The 24,565-nt window shown below is 37.2% G+C and overlaps 1 protein-coding gene across 2 annotated transcripts; it reads left to right on the top strand.

Moving 5' to 3' along the window:
- Positions 1–1,718: 1,718 nt before the first annotated feature.
- On the top strand, positions 1,719–24,120 carry LOC132034044 (histone-lysine N-methyltransferase ASHH2). 2 transcript variants are annotated; one of them, XM_059424261.1, is made up of 18 exons: positions 1,719–1,931; positions 5,015–6,505; positions 6,653–6,860; positions 7,971–8,092; positions 8,245–8,324; positions 9,231–9,359; positions 9,446–9,562; positions 11,032–11,124; positions 11,364–11,441; positions 12,975–13,031; positions 15,219–16,056; positions 16,137–16,192; positions 16,633–16,712; positions 16,829–16,911; positions 17,012–17,091; positions 17,538–17,617; positions 21,310–21,355; positions 22,733–24,120. In XM_059424261.1, exons 2-18 carry the CDS (start codon positions 5,326–5,328, stop codon positions 23,645–23,647), a joined length of 4,242 nt encoding a protein of 1,413 aa, XP_059280244.1. In that variant the 5' UTR covers positions 1,719–1,931; positions 5,015–5,325; the 3' UTR covers positions 23,648–24,120. The 2 variants fall into 2 exon arrangements, with proteins under 2 accessions (XP_059280244.1, XP_059280243.1); XM_059424260.1 differs by having other exon boundaries at positions 7,971–8,137.
- Positions 24,121–24,565: the final 445 nt, after the last annotated feature.

Raw genomic sequence — 24,565 nt, 5'->3', positions numbered from 1 at the left:
TTTTGTCCTTTTTGTTCGACATGAAAAATTTTAGATCGGGAAAGTTCATCTTATCTTAAAATGCATCTATTAATAAGATTCTCAAAAAGAAAAAGAAGATAAAGGAAAAAAAAACAACCACTATAATCCAAAGTAGAGATCGATGACAAAAAATCTCTAAAACATCCCTCCATATGTCAACCATTACCAACCACCAAATGATGTGGTGCAGTGGATGGGTTGCTCCTCCATTAACCAGAGGTCTCAGGTTCGGGCCCCGGGTATGGAAACATCTCTGGTAGGGAACGCTTCTCCCGAATGAGCAGCCCTATGTAGTACAAATTCAAATTTATTTGGGCTCCAATGCGGGGTACCAGACACTGGGTAAAAAAAAAGAAGAGAAAAACCATTACTTTAACTTCACCCTACCAACTTACATGTATTGTGGTGCCTTTCAATTTGTGGGTCAAAATAGAGCTTTATAGCTATAGACAAAAGTAGCCTAAGAGTTCATTTGTTTGTCTTTTAGGTCTAAATCTTAATCATTCATATCTTAACCAATAAGTGTGATTTTTATGTTATAACCAGTTGATCTGAATATGTCTAAATGATTAAGATATGTAAGAAAGTCTTAATATTATTAAGATGCCTATTGAAAAATTTCAATAAAAATGAGAGTTCCCTTGTCATAATCAACTATTGTCGTTGCCGCACATCATTATCAACTATCACTATCCACCACTCACAACCAACATCCTCAGCCATAACTACCATCGTTGCCAATCATTACAATCAGTCATCAACTCCACTGGCCACTATTTACAATTATCATCATTGGTCGTCATTACCACAACAACTATCTATCACTGCCGATAATCACTATCATAAGTTACCACTATATGTCATCAACTACCGTTATCATGTACCACTACCATTAGCTATCACTATTATCCAATTTTTAACCGCCACTATCAAATTTTACTTTTAGCCGACAATGTCAACCAAGTTTCGACCTACCAAGTTAATGCCTGTATTCTTGAATTCACTTCCACCTTTAATGCCACCCCTAAATCTCACGACACTTTTTTTGTGAAACGCTTTCCTCCTGCAATGGGTCAATTCAAACTTAACACAGATAGAACATTTAAAAACATTTCCCAAAGAGGCAACATTGGAGGAGTTATTAGAGATTTTTACAGTAACTGGATGATGGACTTCTACAGTAGTATCTCAGCTTTAAATCACACAGAATTGAAGCTACGAGCCCTTCTTCATGGTCTCAAAGAAGCTTATGAGCAGCAATATACTCCACCGAATACAGAGACTGTCTTTACAGAGGTGATCCAAATACTTAACAATTAATATCCCTAAATAACAATATTACTACGGAATGCGGGTACTGATTAAAGAAAACTGGGAGATTCAGTAATCCTTCATAAGCTTAAATCAGAGTGACACACGTTTTGACACAAGAAGAAGGAAATATCGCAGCCGTCAATCAATAAATCTTTTATCAGATCCTCCATCATTATCACCGCAAAAAAATGCAATAAAATAAAGAAGAGCATTATCCTATTAAAAAAAAAAAATCTCTTCTTATGCATGGATCCTTAGTTATTACTAATTCTGGTGTCAATGAATAAAATCCTCTTCAACCAAAAAAAAAGAAAAAGCTCCAAATATAACTATACTAGTTCACAATAAATATGAATTAATTAAGATTTTAATCCGATCGAAGCCCTTTCTCCCTTTGCATAAAAACCGTTTAGGGACCACCGTCAAGCTATTCCTTACTTCTCTTTCTTTCTCTCTCTCTCTATATATATATTTACACATCAACAAAGACAAAAACAAAAAATAGATATACAGATGTTAATTTTTCTCTTTAAATTCCCTTGACATTTTTATTGACCATTCAACCGCTTTCTCAATTGATTTTTTTTCTTCAAACGGTTAGTCATCTTCTCTGTATATGATCTTCGCTTATAAGTTGAACTTTTTTTAAATTTTTTTCTGGGGTGGTTTATTTGTATGTATCGGCATTGGTGTTGTAGCTTTGAATTTAGTGTTTTAATTGTTTGGGAAATTGTTGTATGCTTAGGGTTTTCCTTTTATGCAATTTAATTTGGAGATTATGGTGTTTTTGTTTTTTGTTTTATCTTAATTTTTGTTGGGGTTATTTACTGTTGAATTGGTTAATCTTAGAAGTGAGTTGTAAACCAATCTTAGAAGTGAGTTGAAAGACTTGGGCTTTGTGTTGTTTTTTCTGTTAATTTGTTGGTAGAGAAGAGTAAATTTTGGATTATAAACTATTTAATTGCTTAATTAATGTGTAGATGCTACTTGTAAGGTGGAAAGATTGGTAATTTGATTGTTTTTATCGATGAAATTTACTCTATCGCTGATCAAATGAGTATTAACGACTTTTTGTGTGTCGTTTCTCGAAAACTTTGTAGATGCCTATATGATCACTTAACTGCTATTTGCACTCACAGATTACTGCTATTTAAGTTGAACTTTTTTTTCTCTTAATTTGTTAATTTTTTGGGTGTCAATGGTGGGTGCTTTATTTGTCGTATGTGTGTATGTATTGGTATTGGCGTCGCAGCTTTGAATTTAGTGTTTTTATCGGTTGGAAAATCGTTATCTGCTTAGGGTTTTCCTTAATTGGCGTTTGGACTTTTCTGGGCGCAAGTGCAAAAGGGAAGTTTTTTTTTTTTATGCCTGTATGCCTTCACACACAAGCGCCACATATAGAGCTCAATGTAGTTAGTGATGATCTCTTCTTTATTGGGTTTGCGTTTGTCTATTTCTTCTTATGCAATTTTATTTGGCAATTTGGTGTTTTTCTTTTTGTTGTTTGTCCTAATTTTTGGAGTTATGTACTGTTGAATTGGTTAACCTTAGAAGTGAGTTGAAAGACTTGGGCTTTGTGTTGTTTTTCTGTTAATTTGTTGGTAGAGAAGAGTAAATTTTGGATTATAAACTATTTAATTGCTTAATTAATGTGTAGATGCTACTTGTAAGGTGGAAAGATTGGTAATTTGATTTTTTTTTTCGATGAAATTTACTCTATCGCTGATCAAATGAGTATTAACGACTTTTTGTGTGTCGTTTCTCGAAAACTTTGTAGATGCCGATATGATCACTTAACTGCTATTTGCACTCACAGATTACCGCTATTTAAGTTGAACTTTTTTTCTCTTAGTTTGTTAATTTTTTGGGTGTCAATGGTGGGTGCTTTATTTGGCGTATGTGTGTATGTATCGGCATTGGCGTCGCAGCTTTGAATTTAGTGTTTTTATGGGGTTGGAAAATCGTTATCTGCTTAGGGTTTTACGTTTTTGGCGTTTGGACTTTTCTGGGTGCAAGTGCAAAAGTGAAGTTTATTTTTTATTTTTAATGTCTCTCTGCTTTCACACGCGCACACACGCACGACATATAGAGCTCAATGTAGTTAGTGATGATCTCTTCTTTATTGGGTTTGCATTTGTCTATTTCTTCTTATGCAATTTTATTTGACAATTTGGTGTTTTTCTTTTTGTCGTTTATCCTAATTTTTGGGGTTATGTACTGTTGAATTGGTTAACCTTACAAGTGAGTTGAAAGACTTGGGCTTTATGTTCTGTTTTCTGTTAATTTGTTGGTAGAGAAGTGAAATTTTGGATTATGCACTGTTTAATTTCTTAATTAATGTGTAGATGCCACTTGCAAGGTGGAAAGATTGGTAATTTGATTGTTTTTTTTTTATGCGATTTACTCTATCGTTGATCAAGTGGGTATTAACGACTTTTTGTGTGTCGTTTTTGAAAATTTTGTAGATGCCGATTTGATCACTTAACTGCTATTTGCACTCACAGATTACAGCTATTTAAGTTGAGCTTTTTTTCTCTTAATTTGTTAATTTTTTGGGTGTCAATGGTGGGTGCTTTATTTATCGTATGTGTGTATATATCGGCATTGGCGTCGCAGCTTTGGATTTAGTGTTTTGTGGGGTTGGAAAATCGTTATCTGCTTTGGGTTTTCCTTTATTGGCGTTTGGAGTTTTCTGGGCGCAAGTGCAGAAGGGAATTTTTTTTTATGTCTCTCTGCCTTCACGCACACACGCGCGCGATATATAGAGCTCAATGTAGTTAGTGATGATCTCTTCTTTATTGGGTCTGCATTTGTCTATTTCTTCTTATGCAATTTTATTTGGCAATTTGGTGTTTTTCTTTTTGTCGTTTATCCTAATTTTTGGGGTTATGTAATGTTGAATTGGTTAACCTTAGAAGTGAGTTGAAAGAGTTGGGCTTTGTGTTGTTTTATCTTAATTTGTTGGTAGATAAGTGAAATTTTGGATTATGCACTGCTTAACGTGTGTAGATGCCCACTTGCAAGGTGGAAAGATCGGTAATATGATTATTTTTCTCTATGCAATTTACTATCATTCGTCGGGTAGGCATTAGCGGGTTTTCGTGTGTTTGGTTTCTCAAAAACTTGTAGATGCCTATTTGATTACTTAACTGCTACTCGATCCATTCCAAATTAAGTGTCGCTTTAGCAAAAAGAAATTGTCCCAAAATAAGTGTCGCTTTAGGAATTCATGACGGCAAATAGTAATTGTTTCCAACTATACCCTTATATTAAAGAACTCTCAAATCTCAAGAAACATCTAATAAAGAGGGGTAACTTAGTAAAATATATCTTAATCTATTGTTTTCTTAATGGGCGTCAAATGAGGTAAAGCGACACATATTTTGGGACGAGAGGGTATTTGCACTCACATATTACTGCGGTGAACTTCTGATTCAAGTGTCTTTATATTCCACCACTAACTTTTTTTGTGCATGTGGGTATAAGGGCAAATGATTGTTGAGTTCTCTACTTTCTCTGAGTGTTGCTAGGTAAAACTGTTGATATGCTCGTAAGTCATCAAAGTTCATCTGTCATGGATCCCAGTTGCACCACTGAAAATTTATCTTTCTCTTTGCAATCATCTGATCTCTGTAAGATCAAAAACGATTATGTGTAATAGTTGCATGTGATGTTTCAGGAACTGATGTTGCTGCTGCTGCTTTTGACTCAATCAGCATAACTGAGGTGTCTTTACAAAAGTAGAATGATAAAGTCAAAAGGAGTCTAAAAGTTGATGCTTTGGAAAGTAAATATCCTGTCAGTAAGTGTAATAGGACTGGATACTGCGCTAAGTTGAGCCACAATCAGGCTACAGTACCGGCAAGAAGTAGCAGGAGATAAACAGTTAAGAAAGCATCTCTAGATTTCAATTCCTTGCAAATTACAAGAAAGAGGAGAAGCTATTGCATTAAGCAAGCTCGTTCTTCTATTTGGGGTTTGCTGGGAAATATGGGGCAAGCCGTTGAACACAACGGCGTGCTCGAGATAGCTCAAAGTGAGCGCAATAAATCAAAAACAACAAAGAAGGGTAAGGGAAATGGGAGGCAGGGTAAGAATCACACTGGTCAAAACTCGAAATCAAAGGGAAAAATCTCCATTCCTACAGGCCCCATCTCCTTGAAAGTTAAATTTGGTTCACGTTGCCTGATGGATGTTGTTCCTCTTATTGATGATCACATGGACAAACAGTGTGCTACTGGAAAAGAATTGCCAAATGTAGCCAGAAATTTTGATGATCGGCTGGAGGCAGAGTTGCCCAGGTGCAATGTAAATTTGGATAATGTGTATGTTTCTGTATCTGACATATGCCAATCTGGAAAGAACATCAGCCCAGATCCAGTGGACAAGCTTTTGGACTTTCACCATGAGTCAACTTCTCAGGAGGGTACATCAACTGATAACAGGTGCTCAGATTCTGGAACTTCGCCTGACTCAGAAGTTATCAACCTGGTTCCGGATACTCAAATAAATGAGGGAGATCCGGGAGAGTTGAATGATTTAATTCCGTCTAGGCCATCTGTTGTTCCTGGGGATGTTCCGAGTTTGCGTGTGTATGACAGGAGCAAGAAAGGAAGGAAAAAAGATAGGCTCCCAAGGTTTTCCAGTTCTGGTTCGAAAGATCTGCTTAGTCCAGATAGTATGAGCAATACCCAAATATTTGGTCAACTCATCCAAGGAGAAACAGTACGAGGGGTCTCTTGTTATTCTGATACTTCTGCTCTAACAATAGGTAGAATTGGCTCAGGCAACATATCTAGCACTGAGATTGTTTCAGGGGAACTGTTACCTTGTTCAGGAGTGTCGGACTTCAGTATCTCCTGTGCTACGTCAAAGTTTGGAAGTGGCATAGAGGGTAATATTTCTTCTAGCCTTGGCACCGAGTCACCAGAAACTGAGTTGTCTGAAAAAGTGGTATCTTGTCATGATGAACAAAATATACCCGAAGGTGAAGGATCAAATGCATCTGGCAAAGGCAGGTCACAGGTCCCGAATCCGAAGTCATCCAAAAGTAGAGGAAGTGCTTCTAAAAAGAAGGGAAACAAAGAAAAGCAAGATAATAAGCTTGAAGTGAGTCATGAGAATGACCAAGTCAAGAGTTTATCCGAGGTGAAACACCACCCAGGAACAGGTATGATTAGATGAATAGACTTCTGCTCCCCCCTTGCCCCCAACTATTCCCAAAGAAAAACCATGGAAATATGCAATTTTATGAGTTCAATTTCGTTGGACTGACCCTCAAGCAAAGTAATGACCGTGTTAAATTAATGTGTCTAAGAAAACGAAGCACCATACGGGTTTGGAGAAGTTGGATCCAGAAATGAAACCTTAAGTGGAGGCATTTCTGACTTGGACATCCTGCGGAGTGAGGTGAGTCGGCCTTATTTACAGCCAAGAAATGCGTGGGTGCAGTGTGATGATTGCCAGAAATGGAGGCGTATAGCTTCTGCACTTGCTGATCAAATTGAAGAAACAAACTGCAAATGGTATGTGGTTGCTCATCCTTTGCATCATGATTGCACTGATGTTCTGCTCTACCAATTAGTTGTCTGCCACGCTTCTTTGAAGTTTAGTTCTATAAGAAGATTTTGGTTTTCCCCTTACTTTGTAAACTAATGAAGCAATTTTTTGTTGCTCAATTGCACTAGCTCACACTTGCATCCTTGAATATGGTGTTTCCTAAGTTAGAAAGCTAATAAAGAGATCCTTGACACTTCACTTATCTATAGAAAAAATTAAAGAAGCTGAGAAAGTGATTCTGTAAGTTTTGCTCTTTTCGGAGTCCTTAATTTAATCAGCAGCTTCTCTTTAGCACGACCAATATGCATATCTTTGATGCTTATATGCTATGGGTGATTCTATGTGTGAGTGAAAAGCTAACTACTTGCTTCCCCTCCTACCTAGTCCAATTGGAAAAAATGCCCTTTTTCTGTGAGGTATATGCGTCTAACGACTGATCTAATATAACAGACTACTCTTAAACTTTGTAAAAGAAAGAGTTGCACTCTGACTTGGAGATTTTATGTGTGAATCACAGCTGCAAAACTTGATATGGGCTCATTTGCTCTGGCCTTAATGGGCATTACCCTGACAACTAGTGCGTGTGGCTGGACAAGCTGCCTGGTGCATTGGTTAAGGTGCATGTAAGCTATAGCCCAGACATGATTAATAAAAAAATAGAAGAAGAAAAGAGAAATTTGCATAGTATTCATTTAACTAACTTTACTGACAAACATATTAATACTTGTCTTTCAAGATTTTTAACTCTTATTTGATAGAATATTACCATATTGCTTACAGAAAAAAGTATACATTTTCTAATGCGCATAGATTACTTCGTGCAAACTGAAGTTGGCCTATTAAAAAGAATACATCGTAGATAGCTATCAGGTCTACATGTAACTGCATTTTTCTGGAATCTAATGGTCTTTTGCGACTAACCTGTTCTTACTGTAAGTTTCTTATAGTTTTTGAAGCTTGAAATATTTGAGGTTTACTAATGGATTTGCAAACTACTGTGGTTGTGCAAATGTAATGTAATGTTGATTGTTTGTTTCCAAGAGTTAGTTGCTTATTTATCTCATATAACATTGAAGGACTTGCAAGGATAATTTGGTTAGAGACTTGGCTGATTGCTCGATTGCACAAGAAAAATCAAATTCAGAAATTAATGCTGAGCTGGAAATATCAGATGCGGATGGCGAGGAAGATGGCCTCGGTATACGCTTGAATTCAAATCGTTCAGGACAGAATAAGGCACTTGGTATTTAATGATTGTAGCAATGCAATGCGCTTATGTTGATTTTGAGTAGATTTTCACTAAGGAAATTTGTGCTATTTGCTTATCTTCCTGACATGTCTCCATTACAGTTTCCCATCAATCATCTTGGACTCTGATCAAGAGAAACTTATTCCTGCATCGTAGCCGCAAAAGTCAGACTATTGATGAGGTGAATGCTTTATCCAGTCTGCATCATTACCTCATACATGTGGGTTATTAAATATAAAGCTGGATTTACCCTAATATGCATCAAAAAATTACCCCATCACTTTTCTCTGTGGGAAGCTTGCCTTAAAAAGAAAAGTTATTTTCAGCAGAGTTGCTTCATTCTTAGACGGTAGCATCATTGTCACTGCTGTTTTCCATTTCACAAATGACAAACACATTTCCCTTTTCTCCATGTGTGGCAAGACAGTTAGATGTTGCAATAAGAATAATAATTGGGGGGAGTTATGCTTTTGAAAACATATAGTTTTGTGTATTAGTTATTGTTAACTTGCTTGACTCATAACTTTCTGTTTGCTCTGTAATTTTCTGGCCTTTGGAATTGTCTATTTCTTCAAATTAGCTGTCAAATGTTGCTTCCTACATTACATAACTATCAATCTTCTCCTGTTGCATATTCAGTCTTCTTGAAAATTATTTAGTCAAATGTAACTCTAAACTACCTAAACTCTTCTCAATCTAGTCTATTGTGTGGCTGTGTGCTCCTTTACTCATTTTCTACCTCTCTGATGTTGTCTTGTTTTGGGCTTTTAAGCATACTTTTGGCTTGAAAAGATATTTTAGGGACATAATTTGAAAGAATATTGTCCGTGCGTGGTATATTTTTCCCTTAAATAATTACCTGGTGACAACATTGTTTTAGTTGGTCCTGCTTCCGAAGTAACATATTTGTACACCTTATAAGGCATCTGTAGCTTCTAGTATCCCTACCTCTTTTTCCTTGCTTACAGACAACTCTATGTATATGTTTATTTTGAATCAACTTATGATGTCAGATGTTCATAGTAATAAATCTGATTTGCTTCCTTCTCTATCTTCTATATGTTTCCCTGTTATCCTTCTCTATTAGATCATGGTCTGCCATTGCAAGCCTTCAGACCGCCGAATGGGATGTGGAGATGGATGCCTGAACCGGATGCTCAACGTTGAGTGTGTCCGAGGGACTTGTCCATGTGGAGAACGCTGTTCGAATCAGCAGGTACTTAAACTTGCAAGACATTCAGCATATTGTATATTGCTTCTATTATGCAGGTTGTGTAACCCTCCTTTATGTCTGCTCTGTAGTTCCAGAAACGTAAGTATGCTAAATTGAAGTGCTTCAAAAGTGGAAAGAAGGGTTATGGTCTACAGCTGCTTGAGGATGTCATCGAAGGGCAGTTTCTTATTGAATATGTTGGTGAGGTGAGTTTGCTATTCCACAAATTTGACACTCTTTGCTAGGTAAGGATGGAAAGGAGATAAAAGATTCATCTGTTTTTCACCATACTGGTCTTAACGAGGTTATCGCATCGGAATGACTTAACGAGGTTATCCTATCATCATTCTGATAGGATGAACAAGAATTCAAAGATAAACAAACAAGTAAGGAATTTAGAGAAGACCCAACTTTAATACCAAATTAGAACATTCGATATAAATCAAATACCCTCATTTTCTTCATCAAAGGGAACCTAATCTGTAAGAGTACCTTTTGAAAACACCCATAGCTAGAGTTTTCATCAACCATGGCATTCCACCATTAACCTCTCCGAGAACATCCAAAATCAAGGTAAGGTAACCTTAAAAATGAAGAAAGACTATTTATACTAGGGTTGGTGTCTAGACTAGCAAATGACCCAAATACCCCTGAACTAGTCTTAAAGAGTTAGATGGCCAAATTATAAATATAGCTGAATGGCCAAATTACAAAGATAACCTTAAATTGATCATATTCTTGGTCTCATTTTGTTGAAATATTGATTTGAGCATGTTGTAAACTTTGAAGTTTTCTCCCCATGGTTCCTCTAAGCCCTCTTAAGTCCTTGATGGATTAAAGAATGTTCCAAAGTTTATGATGGCTACCTTTGGCGCCATCAAATTGTTTTCACTTGGTGTTCCAATGATTTTCTCCCCGTCCTATTCTTTTATCTTACACCACTATTTATAACTTGTTTTGTCAATCTCTCTAACCTTTTGCCTCTTCGCTTAGTCTCTTGTAGATACACGACATTGTCTCATCGTCTTTAGAGTATCTTGTAATGTTAGTTCTCCTGTCAATGAGCATATGTATTCCAACTACCTATCTGAGTTTAACTCTATTGGGCTAGACAACTAGTTTCTTTACCCTCTTACCTTCATCAGGCCTTGAAAATTCGGAAAGCCTTTCATGTCTTATACCGTATCCGAGTGTCAATGTGGTCGGATTGACTTCTTACTCGCACTTGTCCGTGGTGTGGAGACCATTTACTCATACTCCATCACACCCGGACATTGCTAAGAACCCTATGCCCATTTTGTACCGCACCATGGTATCGTTGTAGCGTGCACTCCTAGGACTGGGCATCATGACACATTCAGTATTATGGGTATTCATCATAACTTGCCCTTATTTTAAGTTGGCAATCAACCAACCGCACCTTTATCCGGTCTTGGTGCTAGAGATGCAAAGCTAATAGGTTGTGAATTTCACATAGGCAGTATGAAGAGGATTCGCAACCTGGTCCAGAGTTTGTTTCAAATTCACTCCGTGGCTATCATCCATCTATAGTGGGGTAGCAATTTGATATATTTTCTTAATTGTTTAAGTTGCTTGTTCATCTGTATGAGTGAATTAAACATCGCCTCCCATTTCATTTTTGATATATAACAGGCTGTAAGTCTAACTTTTCTAGGTGCTGGATTTGCATGCATACGAGGCAAGACAAAAGGAGTATGCCCTGAAGGGTCATAAGCATTTTTATTTCATGACACTAAATGGCAGTGAGGTATTAATGTTTGCCTTGTTTCTTTTCTTTTCTTTTTTGGTCACATAAAGTTATGAATTATCTTAGTTGGATACATATCCTGTTATCCAGTCATTTATATAATTCTCTGTATGAACTAGTTTAATTTTCCAATCACTTTCCAGTGGCTAGTGTAGATTTGTAAAGATTCATAATTGTGGCATTTTAATTTTTTGTTCTATCTCACCTGTGTAATGTCCTTTTCATGCCTCATATTTCAGTTTATAGATGCGTGTGCTAAAGGGAATTTGGGCCGTTTCATTAACCATAGTTGTGATCCTAATTGCCGAACAGAAAAGGTGATTGCACTTTCTACTGCGCTTTACACTTTTTCCAAAAATTTGTTTTCATGTTCTATTAAGCTTTGTAAAGTATGGCTATTTCTTCAGAAAAAGGTTTTATGTGAAAACCAGAAATTCCTTTCCCTCCGTTCGCCTATTTGTTGCCTCATTCTTATGTATACCTTGCCATGATTGGACATGCTATTAATATAGGAGATTAATATTGTATGCTGAAGCTGAATGGTGCTTTTCTTTCATTTTGCTTCGGGAAAAAAATTGCTGCATAATCTATACTATATTAAAAGCAGGAACCCCTTAACATAATTACCAAAATGCCCTTCTTATTTGTAAAATACCCTATTAAATTAAACAAAAAACTAAAGCACACAGAGACGCCAATAGATGTCTGCTTGAAGAAAGCTCTATTCATAATGTTGCTATACTGAAGAGTTGCCTCCTTTTTAAATTTCAGTCTCTTTAAAAATCAAATCCCTTCTAACTCTTCATCTTCTCTATTCATGCTTTGTTGTTTTAAAATTAACTCGAACCAAGAAAGTGGACATGCAAAGACCAAATCAATTGGCTGGAGAAAAGAGAGATATATAAACTTAGGAAGCTTTGAGATCAACACTCGGAAATATAGGAGATGACAGTCATTGGTTGGTTGAGGTATTTAACCACTATACACATTAATCTTTGGCCAGAATCAAAAGTTAGATAAGGATTGAGGATCGGAGTACCCAGGAACATGTAATTGTGTTTCCCCCTAATAAATATTTTCCTTCAGTTCCAAAATGTTCAACAGTTTTCAATATTCTGATTCAAAATAAGCCCATTTGTCTAAAATATTTAAAATGCAGTCTTACATTATTTTGATATGAAAAAATTGTAATTTATGTAGTTGTATTATGATTTTTATCCTGAAAATTAATAAAAGTGACTCACGATAAGCGAAAAGTATCGAACAATTAGGATGAAATGAGTCAAAGATGCAAAGACGGACTTGATCGATATCAACATATATTGAATTTCTGTGTAACAATTCTGGATAGGCAAAAATATGGCATCGAGTCAAAGTGATGGATGATGAAAAACTGGTCATCTCTTGTTGGCTATGGAATGGCTAATTAATGAAACTAGGAACGTCAGTAGCCGCTAACAATAAAACAACTACAGGACTTAAACTTGCCTTAAGACTTGTATTGCAAAATACTAAGATTATTGTTTTACCTTGTTAGTTGGTCTCTCTACTATCTGTGATTGGTTATATCCGAATTTGTGTTTGCAATTTCATCTTATTTTTGTATCGCTGGTGGTAAGTATAATAAGTAGTTTGCTTGTACATGCATCTAAAAGAGTGCACCTTAATGAGAATTAGATCTTTTGCTAACTGAATGAAAGATCAATCCAGCCCCCCGGGCTCTTAGTTGATATATTTTTAAAGCTTGCTCTCTGTGCACATTAACATATATGATTGAGTACTGTTGTGACTTACCTTATAAAAAAGAAAAGTACTGTTGTGACTCAACTTTCTTTCACTTGATGACACAGTGGATGGTCAATGGAGAGGTTTGCATTGGACTCTTTGCTCTAAGGGATATCAAGAAGGTAAAGTGTGTCTGATCGTAAATTGGCTTTAACTGTTTTACAATATACGGGATATTTATTGTTTTTGCCCTAGTTATTGAAGTAGAAAAATGGATTCACGTCTGAGGTCATTGCAGTTATATGTATCGGCAACAAATACATCAGGAGTAGTTCTGAGATCTTTAACTCCTAAGCTGAGGACAGTTGCATTATGGTCCCCGTGATAGTTATTGGTGTGTTACAATCAACAGTCCGTTATCACTTTTGGCAAGTCCTTTGGTGATTTTTGATATGCTTCTGATTTTAGTAGCTTGTCAGTGAATACATGAGATACTGCTTGAGAAGAAAATATACTCTTACAAAAAAAGTACGATTAGCCAAAAAGACATTGTTATGGTTTAAGATTTGCCACGTAAAGGGCAGTCCATGGTGGAGTTGTTGGTATATTCTAGGACTAATTTTAGATGGGTCACTAAGTTGTTCTGGCCTTTGGGCCTTGAATACAAAAATGTTTCTGGGTTGCATTCCTGTTACTTTGCTCTTGTGAAAAAGGAATTTTATGCTGAAATATGTCAAGATTATGAGTTTCAGATAATTAAAAAAAAGAAAAGAAAAATACATGTGAGAGTTTCAATTTTCTGAAACATTACTTATCCGCACGTAGTAACTGGACCCCAATTTTAGATTTGAGATCCGGCAGGCTCAGGGAATTAAAAGAGAACTGAAGAAGATATGGAGGACAATTCCCATCTGTATATTCCTAGAGTCAGATTCCTACAGTCAAGAACAAATGCATCAAAAATCTGTCTTTTGGTGTTCCAATAGTACTCTAGACAGGATGGATCATTATTTGGAATTTCTATATTTCTTAGGGGGTAATATGTAGTGTGACTGATGTTAGTTATGTAGTTCTGCTCTGTACTTTGCGTATGTACCAGCTTGGTACCAGATTAATAAAAGACTTTACTTATCAAAATAAATTAAGTGACTCGTCAAAACTCTATTTAGGGACTCTTGAAGAGGGTGTAGTAGCTATTCTTAGTTGTGGTAAATACATGATTATCGGTAGTTACAAGAGTAACTCTCCATTCTAAACTGCAGATTAACTGTTAAAACTTTGGATCCCATGATTTGAAAGATCATAATTTATTTCGAGGTTTACTTCCTGTTGTTTCTTGTGGACTGCAGTAATTGTCCTCATCCTTCAATCTGTTGCACAGTTTATCGGATTCATATATTCCTATGTAACGAGTTCAAATCTGGATAGGTTCAATGACGAGAATGTTTAACTATCGCCTATTGCTAGGGCTACTATTTTTTGGTGTTTCAAAGTTCAATAAAACTGGTTTAATTTTTTTATCTTAATTGTTGCAAATGGCATCTGAGCTAGTAATGTTCATTTGAACAGGGATCATAGCAAGATGAAAATAATGATGCTTGAGCTTTTTTTGACATAATCTAGTTAAGTTAATTTTACAAATAGTCTCCCGAAAAAAGAAAAAAAAAAATTGTAGCCTAAGTCTAACTTGTCAGATTTTGTCTTCTTCAAGCTGCTTAATTGATGAACGGGAAGTTAAGTGCTTTTATTGGACACTGAAGTTTATGTAAGATCATCTGCCTATGGATTTTAATTGTACTCCTGTTTTCACTTGTTATCGGGAAAAGGTATTCTTCAAATAATTAACGATGTAGTTTTAGTAGTACACTGGATTTACGTAATCTGTAGGCATTTCACTTTGCTTAACATCTAACTTTTAACCAACATCATTGTAGTGCAACAAATTATGCAACAAATTAAGTGCTTGGGTATGGGCCATCCCCTGCTACCCCTGAGTTTGTTAAGCGCATTAACCAAAATGAAACCTCTTGTGCTCTTTCTACTTTAGAAATAGTCTCTGTCCTATTCTTCTCTCCTTTTCTTTTTCCCCTTTACTTTAGTAGAAGCCTTTTTTCCTTCTCTGCTTCTCACGTTTCTGGTGAGAGACGAGTTAGAGCGATTGGAAGGAGTAAATAGGTATGCTTCTCCAACTGGTTCCTGGAAGCTATTTGCTTCACAAGTTGCTAGCTGTTTTCTGACTAGACTTTTGATCGCATTACCTTTATGGACCACATCTTGAGTAATCACAAGTTAGCAATCTTATGTAAATGTCTTTTCATTTGTTTCTGTAATGTTCCCAACTAATATGTGCTTTTGGTTTGCTTGTTCAGGGTGAGGAGGTTACATTTGATTACAATTATGTGCGCGTCTTTGGGGCTGCTGCAAAAAAATGTGTCTGTGGCTCGCCTCACTGTCGGGGCTATATAGGTGGAGACCTACTGAATACAGAAGTGATAGTTCAGGCTGATTCAGATGATGACTATCCTGAACCCGTTGTTTTCTGCGAGGATGGTGACATGGGTGATGAACTAAATAAAATCCTATCTGCAAGAAGTTCATTTAATGCCACAGAAATTAGAACTCAAAGGGAAACACCTAAAAACAACTATAAACTGGATGAACTATCTACTGGAAACCTGGAGAATTCCACCCAAATACTCACTGGGAATATAATGGAACAAGAAAATTCCAACATGGATAACTCTGTTGTTTTTAGCTTGAAGATCAAGGAGGAAAGCAACAAGTTCCATAACGAATCTCCTTCATCATCTCTGAAGAAGCTGGAATTATCTGAGGCAATGGAGGGGCTAGAAAGCCTGCTGCATTCTTCTGTACGACCTGTGGGAAATTCCTTGCAGTCGGAAGATATAACCACTGAAACCATATCTGAAGACAAAAAAGAGTGCTTAGATGCTGACAACGTTTCTTCTGCACTGCCATCTCCAAATGCTATGCTTAGCAAGTCTTTGAAGAAGAAATCAGGCAAAGGGGGAGCCAGTGGTGAATCTTCAAAATCTTCTCGTCGATCATCTTCAGTTAAAAAGGGAAAATCGAAGGATAGTGCTGTGAATTTAACACCAGTACCTGATATGGACAACAAATTACAAATTCCACAACCTAAATTCAAGAAACCAACACATGATTCCTCAAATGGTCGTTTTGAAGCAGGTACATCATTATTATCAAGTTTGAGGAATCTGTAGATTTGTAAGTATCATTGAAATAAACTCTTGCACCTGAATTTGCAGTCGAAGGGAAGCTTAATGAGTTGCTGGATCATGATGGTGGAATAAGCAAACGCAGGGTAAGTAGTTCCAAACTACAGGATGTAGTCTATATAGACTTCTTTTCTTCTGCTCGGTGATCGGGAGTAATGGCTGCTTTGTTTATTCGTCATGTTGTGTTTCTAGTGCTTAGGTCACCGATTTTTGAGAAAAGTAACCTTTCTGGATATTTTTTTTCTGGAATGCACATTTCCTCAGCTTTCTGTCCATCCTTCCACTGCCCTTTGGTGTTTCCTCTTTGTTGTGTATTGATGAAAAAACATAGACAAAATGGTGGACGGGAGGCCTGGCGGGTGCTCATAGAGGGGTGAAAGTTGGTTTATGATTTGGCACTTGATATAGGTTTTTAGTGATGTCTCCATTTCTAGGTCTTCATTTGTCCTATTTACGGTCTCGCTTATGCTTGATTGTGATGTTAGATCACTCTACGTTTGAATATGTTAACCTTTTCTCCCTGCAGGATGCATCTAGGTGCTACTTGAAGCTCCTCCTTTTAACTGCTGCTTCAGGGGATAGCTGCAATGGTGAAGCTATTCAGAGGTAATAAATGGCTTTCCTATTGTGAACTAGAAGGCGTATGCTTAGTTGGTGATACTTCTAGTTCATTAATCTATTTTTCTATTTACTTTTCTTCTTTAATATATATTTGTATGCAGTAACCGGGATCTTTCTATGATCCTTGATGCGCTTTTGAAGACCAAGTCACGCACTGTTTTGGTGGATATTATTAACAAGAATGGTAGTGATGTGGTGCTTATTGCATGCTTCAATTCTTCCTTTTATTTTTTCCCCAAATAGATTACTGATCGTTGGAGTGTGATTCGTTCTTTGCTTGGTAGGTTTGCAGATGTTACACAACATAATGAAACGATACCGGAGGGAATTCAATAAGATCCCAATTCTCAGAAAGTTGCTTAAGGTAATTTCATTAGAATTCTGCAGTCCTAGTAATTTTACTGACTTGATGAACTAGCTGCTTTAGCAGTACCAGGATTTGAGAGGCTGTGGAGAAAACTTATTTATTAGTTAATCTTGGTGGAATTGGTTTGAGCAAGAAGTTGAAGTGTCTTGAAAATGTATTCGTTGACGTCAGTCTTAACTCTTATGTGCACATAAGTTCATATACGATGGCTGAAACATTGAATAGCCAACTTAACAATTGAGGATATGGAATTGAGCATTGTATCCGTAGCTCCATTAGGTTACATTCTTACTACAACAGGAGGACAGAATTAGCGTTTTATATGGACTAAATTATTTCGAGTCAGAGTGTTCTCTTGGAAATGCTCAGTAGACTCTACATGGCTACTAAGATCTTATCAAGCTTTTGGCCACAGAATATGTTAACTGTTTTCCTTTCTACAGGTTTTAGAGTATCTGGCTGTGAGAGAGATTCTTTCGCATGAGCACATTAATGGAGGTCCCTCTAGACTAGGAGTAGAGAGGTTAGTAATATACTCTTGCATTTCACTTACATGGACTTTTTCACCTTTCGTCGTGATTTTTTGATTGGATGGCTTGCTTGTAGACTGTTTTAGTTTTTTCAACTTACTCCACTGTTAAGGCTCTAAAGTAACTCCACTGTAAACCTTATTTATTTTTTTTTGAGAAGGGTAACAATATTATATATGTCTGGCACAAATGCTGTGCTATAGCCATCTTTAAAGTTTATCAGAACCAAAAACATAACTTTCTTCTAATTCCTACTACAATGATTCTATGATATCTAATTCGTGAATCTACATCCTGCGCAAAGTCTTCCTTACACCAAAAGTGAAACAAAAAAAGTCCGTTCATCTTAATTTTCTGTTCCCTTCAAAACACCTACTGTTTCTTTTCCTCCAGATGGTCCACCATATGCATCCTGGAATAGTCTTCCACCATTTTTTATGTCTATTCGCCCCAGAGAAATTCCAGCAAGCAAGCATCTCCCCTGTGTTCCTGGGCGTGGTCCATGGTATCTTTCATACTCAGAAATAGTTTCCAGGGAGCTCTAGCTACCACACAATGATAGATAGGTGACTACATCACACCCCTTTGGTGCGGCCCTTCCCCCGATCCTGCTAACACGGGATGCTTTGTGCACCGGGCTGCCCTTTTACTATTTTCGGCCTCATTCCCACATGGATAGCACCTTGAGCACAATTGCATTACCTTTCTTTTTAAATTGTCTTGTGTTAAGCAAGCATATCTGAGAACTAACCATACAAAACAAGCTACTTTAGGTGGTATTCGCACTTTCCATACTGCTTTCCAGCTCCACAAATGAACTTGCCGCCCAGGGTGATTCAGCAATGTATATGCTGAGTTTACTCTAAATTTGGCCTTATTATGTCTTTTCCATTTAAGTCTATCCTCCTCTTCTGTTGTCCCCTTGACTTGGTTCAGGATTTTCAACAGCTCAATGAATCTGGGGCATTCCCAGTCATTAAATTGTCTCCTAAAGTTGAAGTTCCGCCCTTGCTGATCCCAACTATCTCCCACTGTAACTTCAGGATTCAGACTCAAAACCTTTATATCATTAAACAAATCTTTCAAGGGTCCATGCCCTAACAAACTGTCATTCCAGAAGGATGTCTTCCTTCCACTCCCTACCATGAACAGTATGAATCACATTATGAACGAAAAGCACAAAATTCAACTAGACAATGCATAGATTATCTTCTCTTATATGGTTTAGAAAAAGGAAAAGAGATAAAAGCAGGATGACTACAGAAATCACTAGATGGGAGATTCTAAATGTTCAAATAGTTACAACTTGGATTTTCTTGTTAATGTTAAATTGGAGATGAACTTCTAGAATTGCATCTCGTCTCACCCTTTCTATGTTCTGCTCCTATTTGCAATAAACCTTGAGATGTCCATTCCCTCTCACGCAATTTCCCCATAAAATTGGAAAAGAAGAAAAACAAAGAAAATTCTCATAGTTACCCCTTCAGCACTTCCAGGTGCTGCTTTTGGATATGAATACAAGATGTTACCTTTATTAAAAAAAAAAAAAAAAAAAAAAAGAAGATTCTCATAGTTTATACGTTTTAAAAGCCAGTGCTTCGTCGTTTAAAGGGATGAACTGTTGCGGTGCCAGGGTTATCACTTCACAGGTGAAGCTATGCACTTCAAAGACGTGTCCGCTCCAAATAATGATGTTCAAAGTGATCCAAATGAGAAATAGTTGCTACTTGATTCCCAACATTGAGGATGTAATTATATGGGCATTATTTATGTTGAATGCTGATGTGGTTATTTCTATTAAAATATGATTTCAGTGCTAAATTTATATATGTTTGGTATTTTTAAATGTTCCATGAATTGTGCGCTTCACTTTTAGCTTTTCGCTTCAGTTCCCATGAACCTTGTCACTTGTTTGTGCTATTCGCTTTTAAAAACACTGTGATAGTTCTCTTAGGTATTTACGTTATCCAGAAGTTGACTTAGGTATCTAATTTGAAGATACACACCAACCCCCAAGGACAAAAATTAGCAATTTTCAAGTCAAACATGTAAATAAATGTTTTTGTATCTAGACTGCTTATGGTGGTCACATCTTCTTGAAAGAACTCCTCCTTCGTTTGAATGAATTCGTATTTCTATCTAGTCCCTCCGTCCCAATTTATGTGATGGTGTTTGATTGGGCATGGAGTTTAAGATAAAAGGACTTTTGAAATTTGTGGTCTAAAACAAGCCATAGATATTTGTGTGGCTATAAATCATCTCATTAAGGGTAGAATGGGAGGAGTAAAGTTAAATTGTTACTAAATATAGAAAGTCTGACTAAAAAGGAAAGAGGGTCACATAAATTTGGACAGCCGGGTACTTTGATCCTCCCATTTACATGTTCATTCTGTGTGGTGAAACGAGAGGAAACCCGTTAGAAGTCTTGTTGAATAGGTAGTTGGTGTCATAGTCTATGTATAATAATGTAAACAATTATTCTCCGACAGAGTAAAGTTAAATCATCTCATTAAGGGTAGAATGGGAAGAGTAAAGTTAAATTGTTACTAAATTAGAAAGTCATTCTCTTTAGGAATGACTAAAAAGGAAAGAGTCACATAAATTGGGACAGCCGGGTACTTTGATCCTCCCATTTACATGTTCATTCTGTGTGGTGAAACGAGAGGAAACCCTTTAGAAGTCTTGTTGAATAGGTAGTTGGTGTCGTAGTCTATGTATAATAATGTAAACAATTATTCTCCGACAGCTCCCCCTCCCCTCGAGACCAAAAAAAAAAAAAAAAAAAAGAATCCTAAACGTACATAAAATTTTAGAATTACCTATGGGGATATTTTACCAAATATTTTCTGGTCACGTTGGTTAATCTAGATATGTTGTAAATTTTCTCAAATTTTAAAATGTAGTTTCATTAAATCTCTTGAATTTCAACATGCCCCTCAAACCTCAAGGTGGTGAAGCATGTGACACTGATAATTGGAGGATGATGTGAGTGCACTAGAAAGCTAAGTTGCTCGCACTCGGGTGCGGGTATCCGATACGGGATTACAGGTACAGATCCGAGTGTCGGGTTCAGCTAAATCTAAATTTTAAGAATCGGGGATGCGGATCCAAGTATGGATATGGGTGTGGGGATTTGGCTAAGAAAATTCAAAATTATAAAAATAGAGCTATAAAGAACACGGCCTCTCGAATTCTTGGTTTTCTCTGTTTGGCTTGAAACATGAAGCAACGAATATGAGACAAAAAGACTATAAAATTGAAGGTATGCCATTTCCCATGTCTTAAATATGTTTTATCTTTCATTTTGAGAAATCAAAATCTCAATTTTCCCCCCAAAGTATCTGAAGTTCGTTGACTGTATCCGAGATGTATCCCGCACCTGCACCCGTCCCGTGTCGAGACGGGTGCGGCATCAAAAACGAAGAGTCCGTGCAACTTAGCTAGAAAGTAGCATGCCATTAATGTCCATTGACTGATAATGTGGCACAGGCTAAATCTCTTCAAATGCTGACTGCTAAGATAACTGCTAAGATAATATTGTTTTTTTCTTCGCGGACACTTCTTATCGTTAACCTTCTTTTGCATCTACTGTATATTCAATTTTCAATTTTTGGCCATATCTAATCAAGCGAAAACTTGATATTTCAAAATTGATCCTGAAGGTATGTTTATGTTGCTCTTGCAGCTTTAGGGACTCAATTTTAGGATTGACAGATCATAAAGACAAACAGGTAACCTATCCTTGCTTTATGCACCATTTCATTTCATCAATTGGTTAAATGGTATATTAAATTATAATTAAAAAATATTTCAGTTTGATTGATTCTTTTGTGTTGCCCCTCTCCCCTTACTTTTCTTGGTTTTCAGTTAGTTGAAATGCTTTACATTTTTTGCTCGTGTGATGATTGGAGAAACATGTGGATGTATGATATATGTGAAGTAAAAAGACTGATTTCTTCTCGCCTAATTCAGCATTATAATTATAATTTACACAAGAAAGTTAATATTGAAATGAGGTGAATATAAAGGGGAGGGCACACATCACCAATGTCTACCACCTCTTGTCCGTCTACTAAAATCTTTAGAAACTGTTATAGCAAATCCTGGACAGTACCCCGCACCGACAAGCAGCTCTACTAATGTGGCATTCACAGGGGAAACATGCAGAGGCGTATATTCTGTGTTTTATGTATTGTTTCAAGGGAGGTGACAGATATTAGATGCCTTACGCCCTAGACAATATTGTACCCGTATTGTTGAGCTTGTTTTGTTTTTAAATTTTATAAAATAACTGAGGCTACCAATGACACATTCTCTAGTCCAACAAGCTGAAAGCCCTGGAGTTTTGTTTTATGGTTGGAAACCTCTTGTTTATGTCTAAACTAAAGTGCATTTGTTGATGATTAATGTGTGTACTCAAGAATGTGTGACTCTACTTCGCAAATAGCTTTAACGGGAATTAGATGTGTGGAAAGAGGAAACCCTGGCTTTTCAGAATGGAGCCTTCTCCCAGAGCCGCCCCAAAAAATAGAAGTGTTTTACAGAAGAGAAAATTAGTTTTAGAGAAAAGGATTCTAGCTCCGGATCTCGCATATGTCAATGTTGTGAACAATGTAAGGTCAAGCTTGGACTGGAGTCTTGGCTTTTTAAAACATGGAAGGAAATTTCTAGCAAACTTGGAGACAATTTGCTTTGATTGGGCTAATTGGCTCTTTTCTGGCAGGCTAGATCTATATTTCTATGTGAGGCGTTCTAGGCTCTCCTATGGAGATTACACTCATATCGTAATTGATGCTTCTTTCTCCTTGGGTCTTTTGTTGTTCTGCTAGTTCGATTACTACCATGAAACTGGTTGTTCACGGGCTCGCAATGTTTCTGGCTTTGTTTTTTTTGCCCGGGGGGAGGGGAATCTAGTCTTTGGAGTCATCTACCTTGATCGGTGATCTTGGTTTCATGTATAATGCCGTTTGTGGGGGAGGCAAATTCTAGTCTTTGGAATCATCTATCTTGATGGAGGTCTTGGTTTCAAGTATACGGCGTTTGTGCATTTTTTTTTTATTTTTTTTTGACATTAGTCTAATTGATTTACTGTGTTTACGGTGTCTCAGGTTCATCAAATTGCCAGGAACTTCAGAGATAGGTGGATACGTAGACCTCTCAGAAGAAGTAGCTGCATTGACAGAGATGAAAGCCAGATAGACTTGCATCCTAGTCCACGGCACAATAGGCGTTCACCATTACAAGACCATTGTGGTGTGAAACCTTCAGAAACAGAAGAATTTCCCTGCCATTTAATGGTAGAATCTACTACGACAGATGCTGGTGTCCTGGATGGCTCATCTACTTCATGTGTTGTTGGTGCACCCAATGGGGCAAGGAAACGTAAGCGTAAGAGTCGATGGGATCAAGAAACAAACTTAAATTTAGATCAAAGAGTTGAAACCAATGCGGCTGATGATCGAACGTGGGACATAGATGGTGCTCCCCCTGGGTTTTCAGTCCCCATGAAGGCCTCTAGAATCTCATTTGGTGCTTCTTCAAGCGCAGATTGCAGTCTCCAAGAACATAGTTACGAAAAGCATCCGCATCCAATGGTCACAGGACATTTGCAGCAGAGGTTTATTTCACGATTGCCAGTCTCCTATGGAATTCCACTTTTAAAAGTGCAGCAGTTTGGGTCACCTAAAATAGGAAGGCGTGATGCTTGGGATGTCGCCCCAGGAGTACCTTTTCATCCTTTTCCTCCTTTGCCTACATATCCCCGTGATAGAAGAGGTCCTATATCTTCTGCAGATGATGCTGGAATTTTTAGTGAGCTACCTCAAAATCGAGGACAAGGTCGCCATTCTTGTTTTTTGGGCCACTCTGCTCATAATCCTCCATGCCTATCCGGGGCAAGCCTCCCGCCAGACGGTGTAAATACCCAATTTGATTCTGAACGAGCTAAGAGCTATCATAACTTAGGAAGGAAATATTTTCGGCAGGAGAAGTGTATTAATTCAAAAAAGTCCTCCGTGGCATAGGGGTTGAAGTGGCTGGGGGTGCACAGGAAACAACTCAAAAGATAGTGTGTGCAGTGTAGGTGTAAACAAACAGAGAATGAATTTAGGAGTTCCCATATCCCTAAAATGGAGAATTTGGAGCATACTTCTCAACAGAATCATTCACAACAGACATAGCTTTTAACTTCCATAGGCAAAAGCCCTCAGGAGCTTCCAAGTTTTTCTCCAGTGCTCCTTTGTACTGATAATTCGTTTGCCACCAACAGAATTGTAAAGCACTTATTCTGTTTTGGGGGTCTGAGTCCATAAATTCTTTTTCCTTTTTCTGTTGTTGTTAAGGTTTAAGAAAAAAAGATACTCTGATTCGAAGTGTGCTGCATTGGCAATATCATTATTCATGCCTCATAGAGGTAACCTTCCTAATTCTTTTAATTTTTAATTGAAATGGGAAGCACCGTCAGTGAAATATGATATATTTATGTTGCTACATCCTAGTTGCTGTGCTGAACTGTATGCCCATCTGGTTTCTGGCGTTTTGCTGTTGCGAAATGTATGCTTTTTACCCTGAAAACTGAGCCTGTTACAGGCATTTTAGTGGTATGATCTCTGTTTGCTATCCTTTTTCATTTTTGTTCCAGAAGCATTCTAACGCTTCCTGTATAACAAATTATTTACTCCAGTGAAAAAGGGACAGACCTCTACTTGCAGCTGGCTTGACGTGATTAGAGATTGTTCTTTCATGTATCATTGGAACGCCATCGTGATACTTTCTGGTTTAGATTGCAATGTGGGGTGAAAAATGCAGGAATGAGATACAAAATCTATAGCAGAAATTTGCTGTAGCCCATTGAAACAAGAAGAGCAACAGGTTAACAAAACCTTCGACGAACATCAGGTGAAGTGGACTGTTCAGCATATCAAGTTGTTTCTGAAGTGCTG

This window comes from Lycium ferocissimum, chromosome 10, assembly GCF_029784015.1.
Source record: "Lycium ferocissimum isolate CSIRO_LF1 chromosome 10, AGI_CSIRO_Lferr_CH_V1, whole genome shotgun sequence".
In the NCBI taxonomy this organism is placed as follows: Eukaryota; Viridiplantae; Streptophyta; class Magnoliopsida; order Solanales; family Solanaceae; genus Lycium; species Lycium ferocissimum.
The sequence above is the reverse complement of the archived record's forward strand: the minus strand, read 5'-3'. Positions and strand labels throughout refer to the sequence as shown.

What these genes read in the sequence shown, in the direction of transcription:
- LOC132034044 (XM_059424260.1), top strand. Translation starts at nt 5,326, where the DNA reads ATGGGGCAAGCCGTTGAACACAACGGCGTGCTCGAGATAGCTCAAAGT. An exon ending in TTATTGAATATGTTGGTGAG is followed by an intron (nt 9,563 to 11,031) that starts GTGAGTTTGCTA and finishes TAACTTTTCTAG; the next exon opens with GTGCTGGATTTGCATGCATA. An exon ending in GTGGAATAAGCAAACGCAGG is followed by an intron (nt 16,193 to 16,632) that starts GTAAGTAGTTCC and finishes TTCTCCCTGCAG; the next exon opens with GATGCATCTAGGTGCTACTT.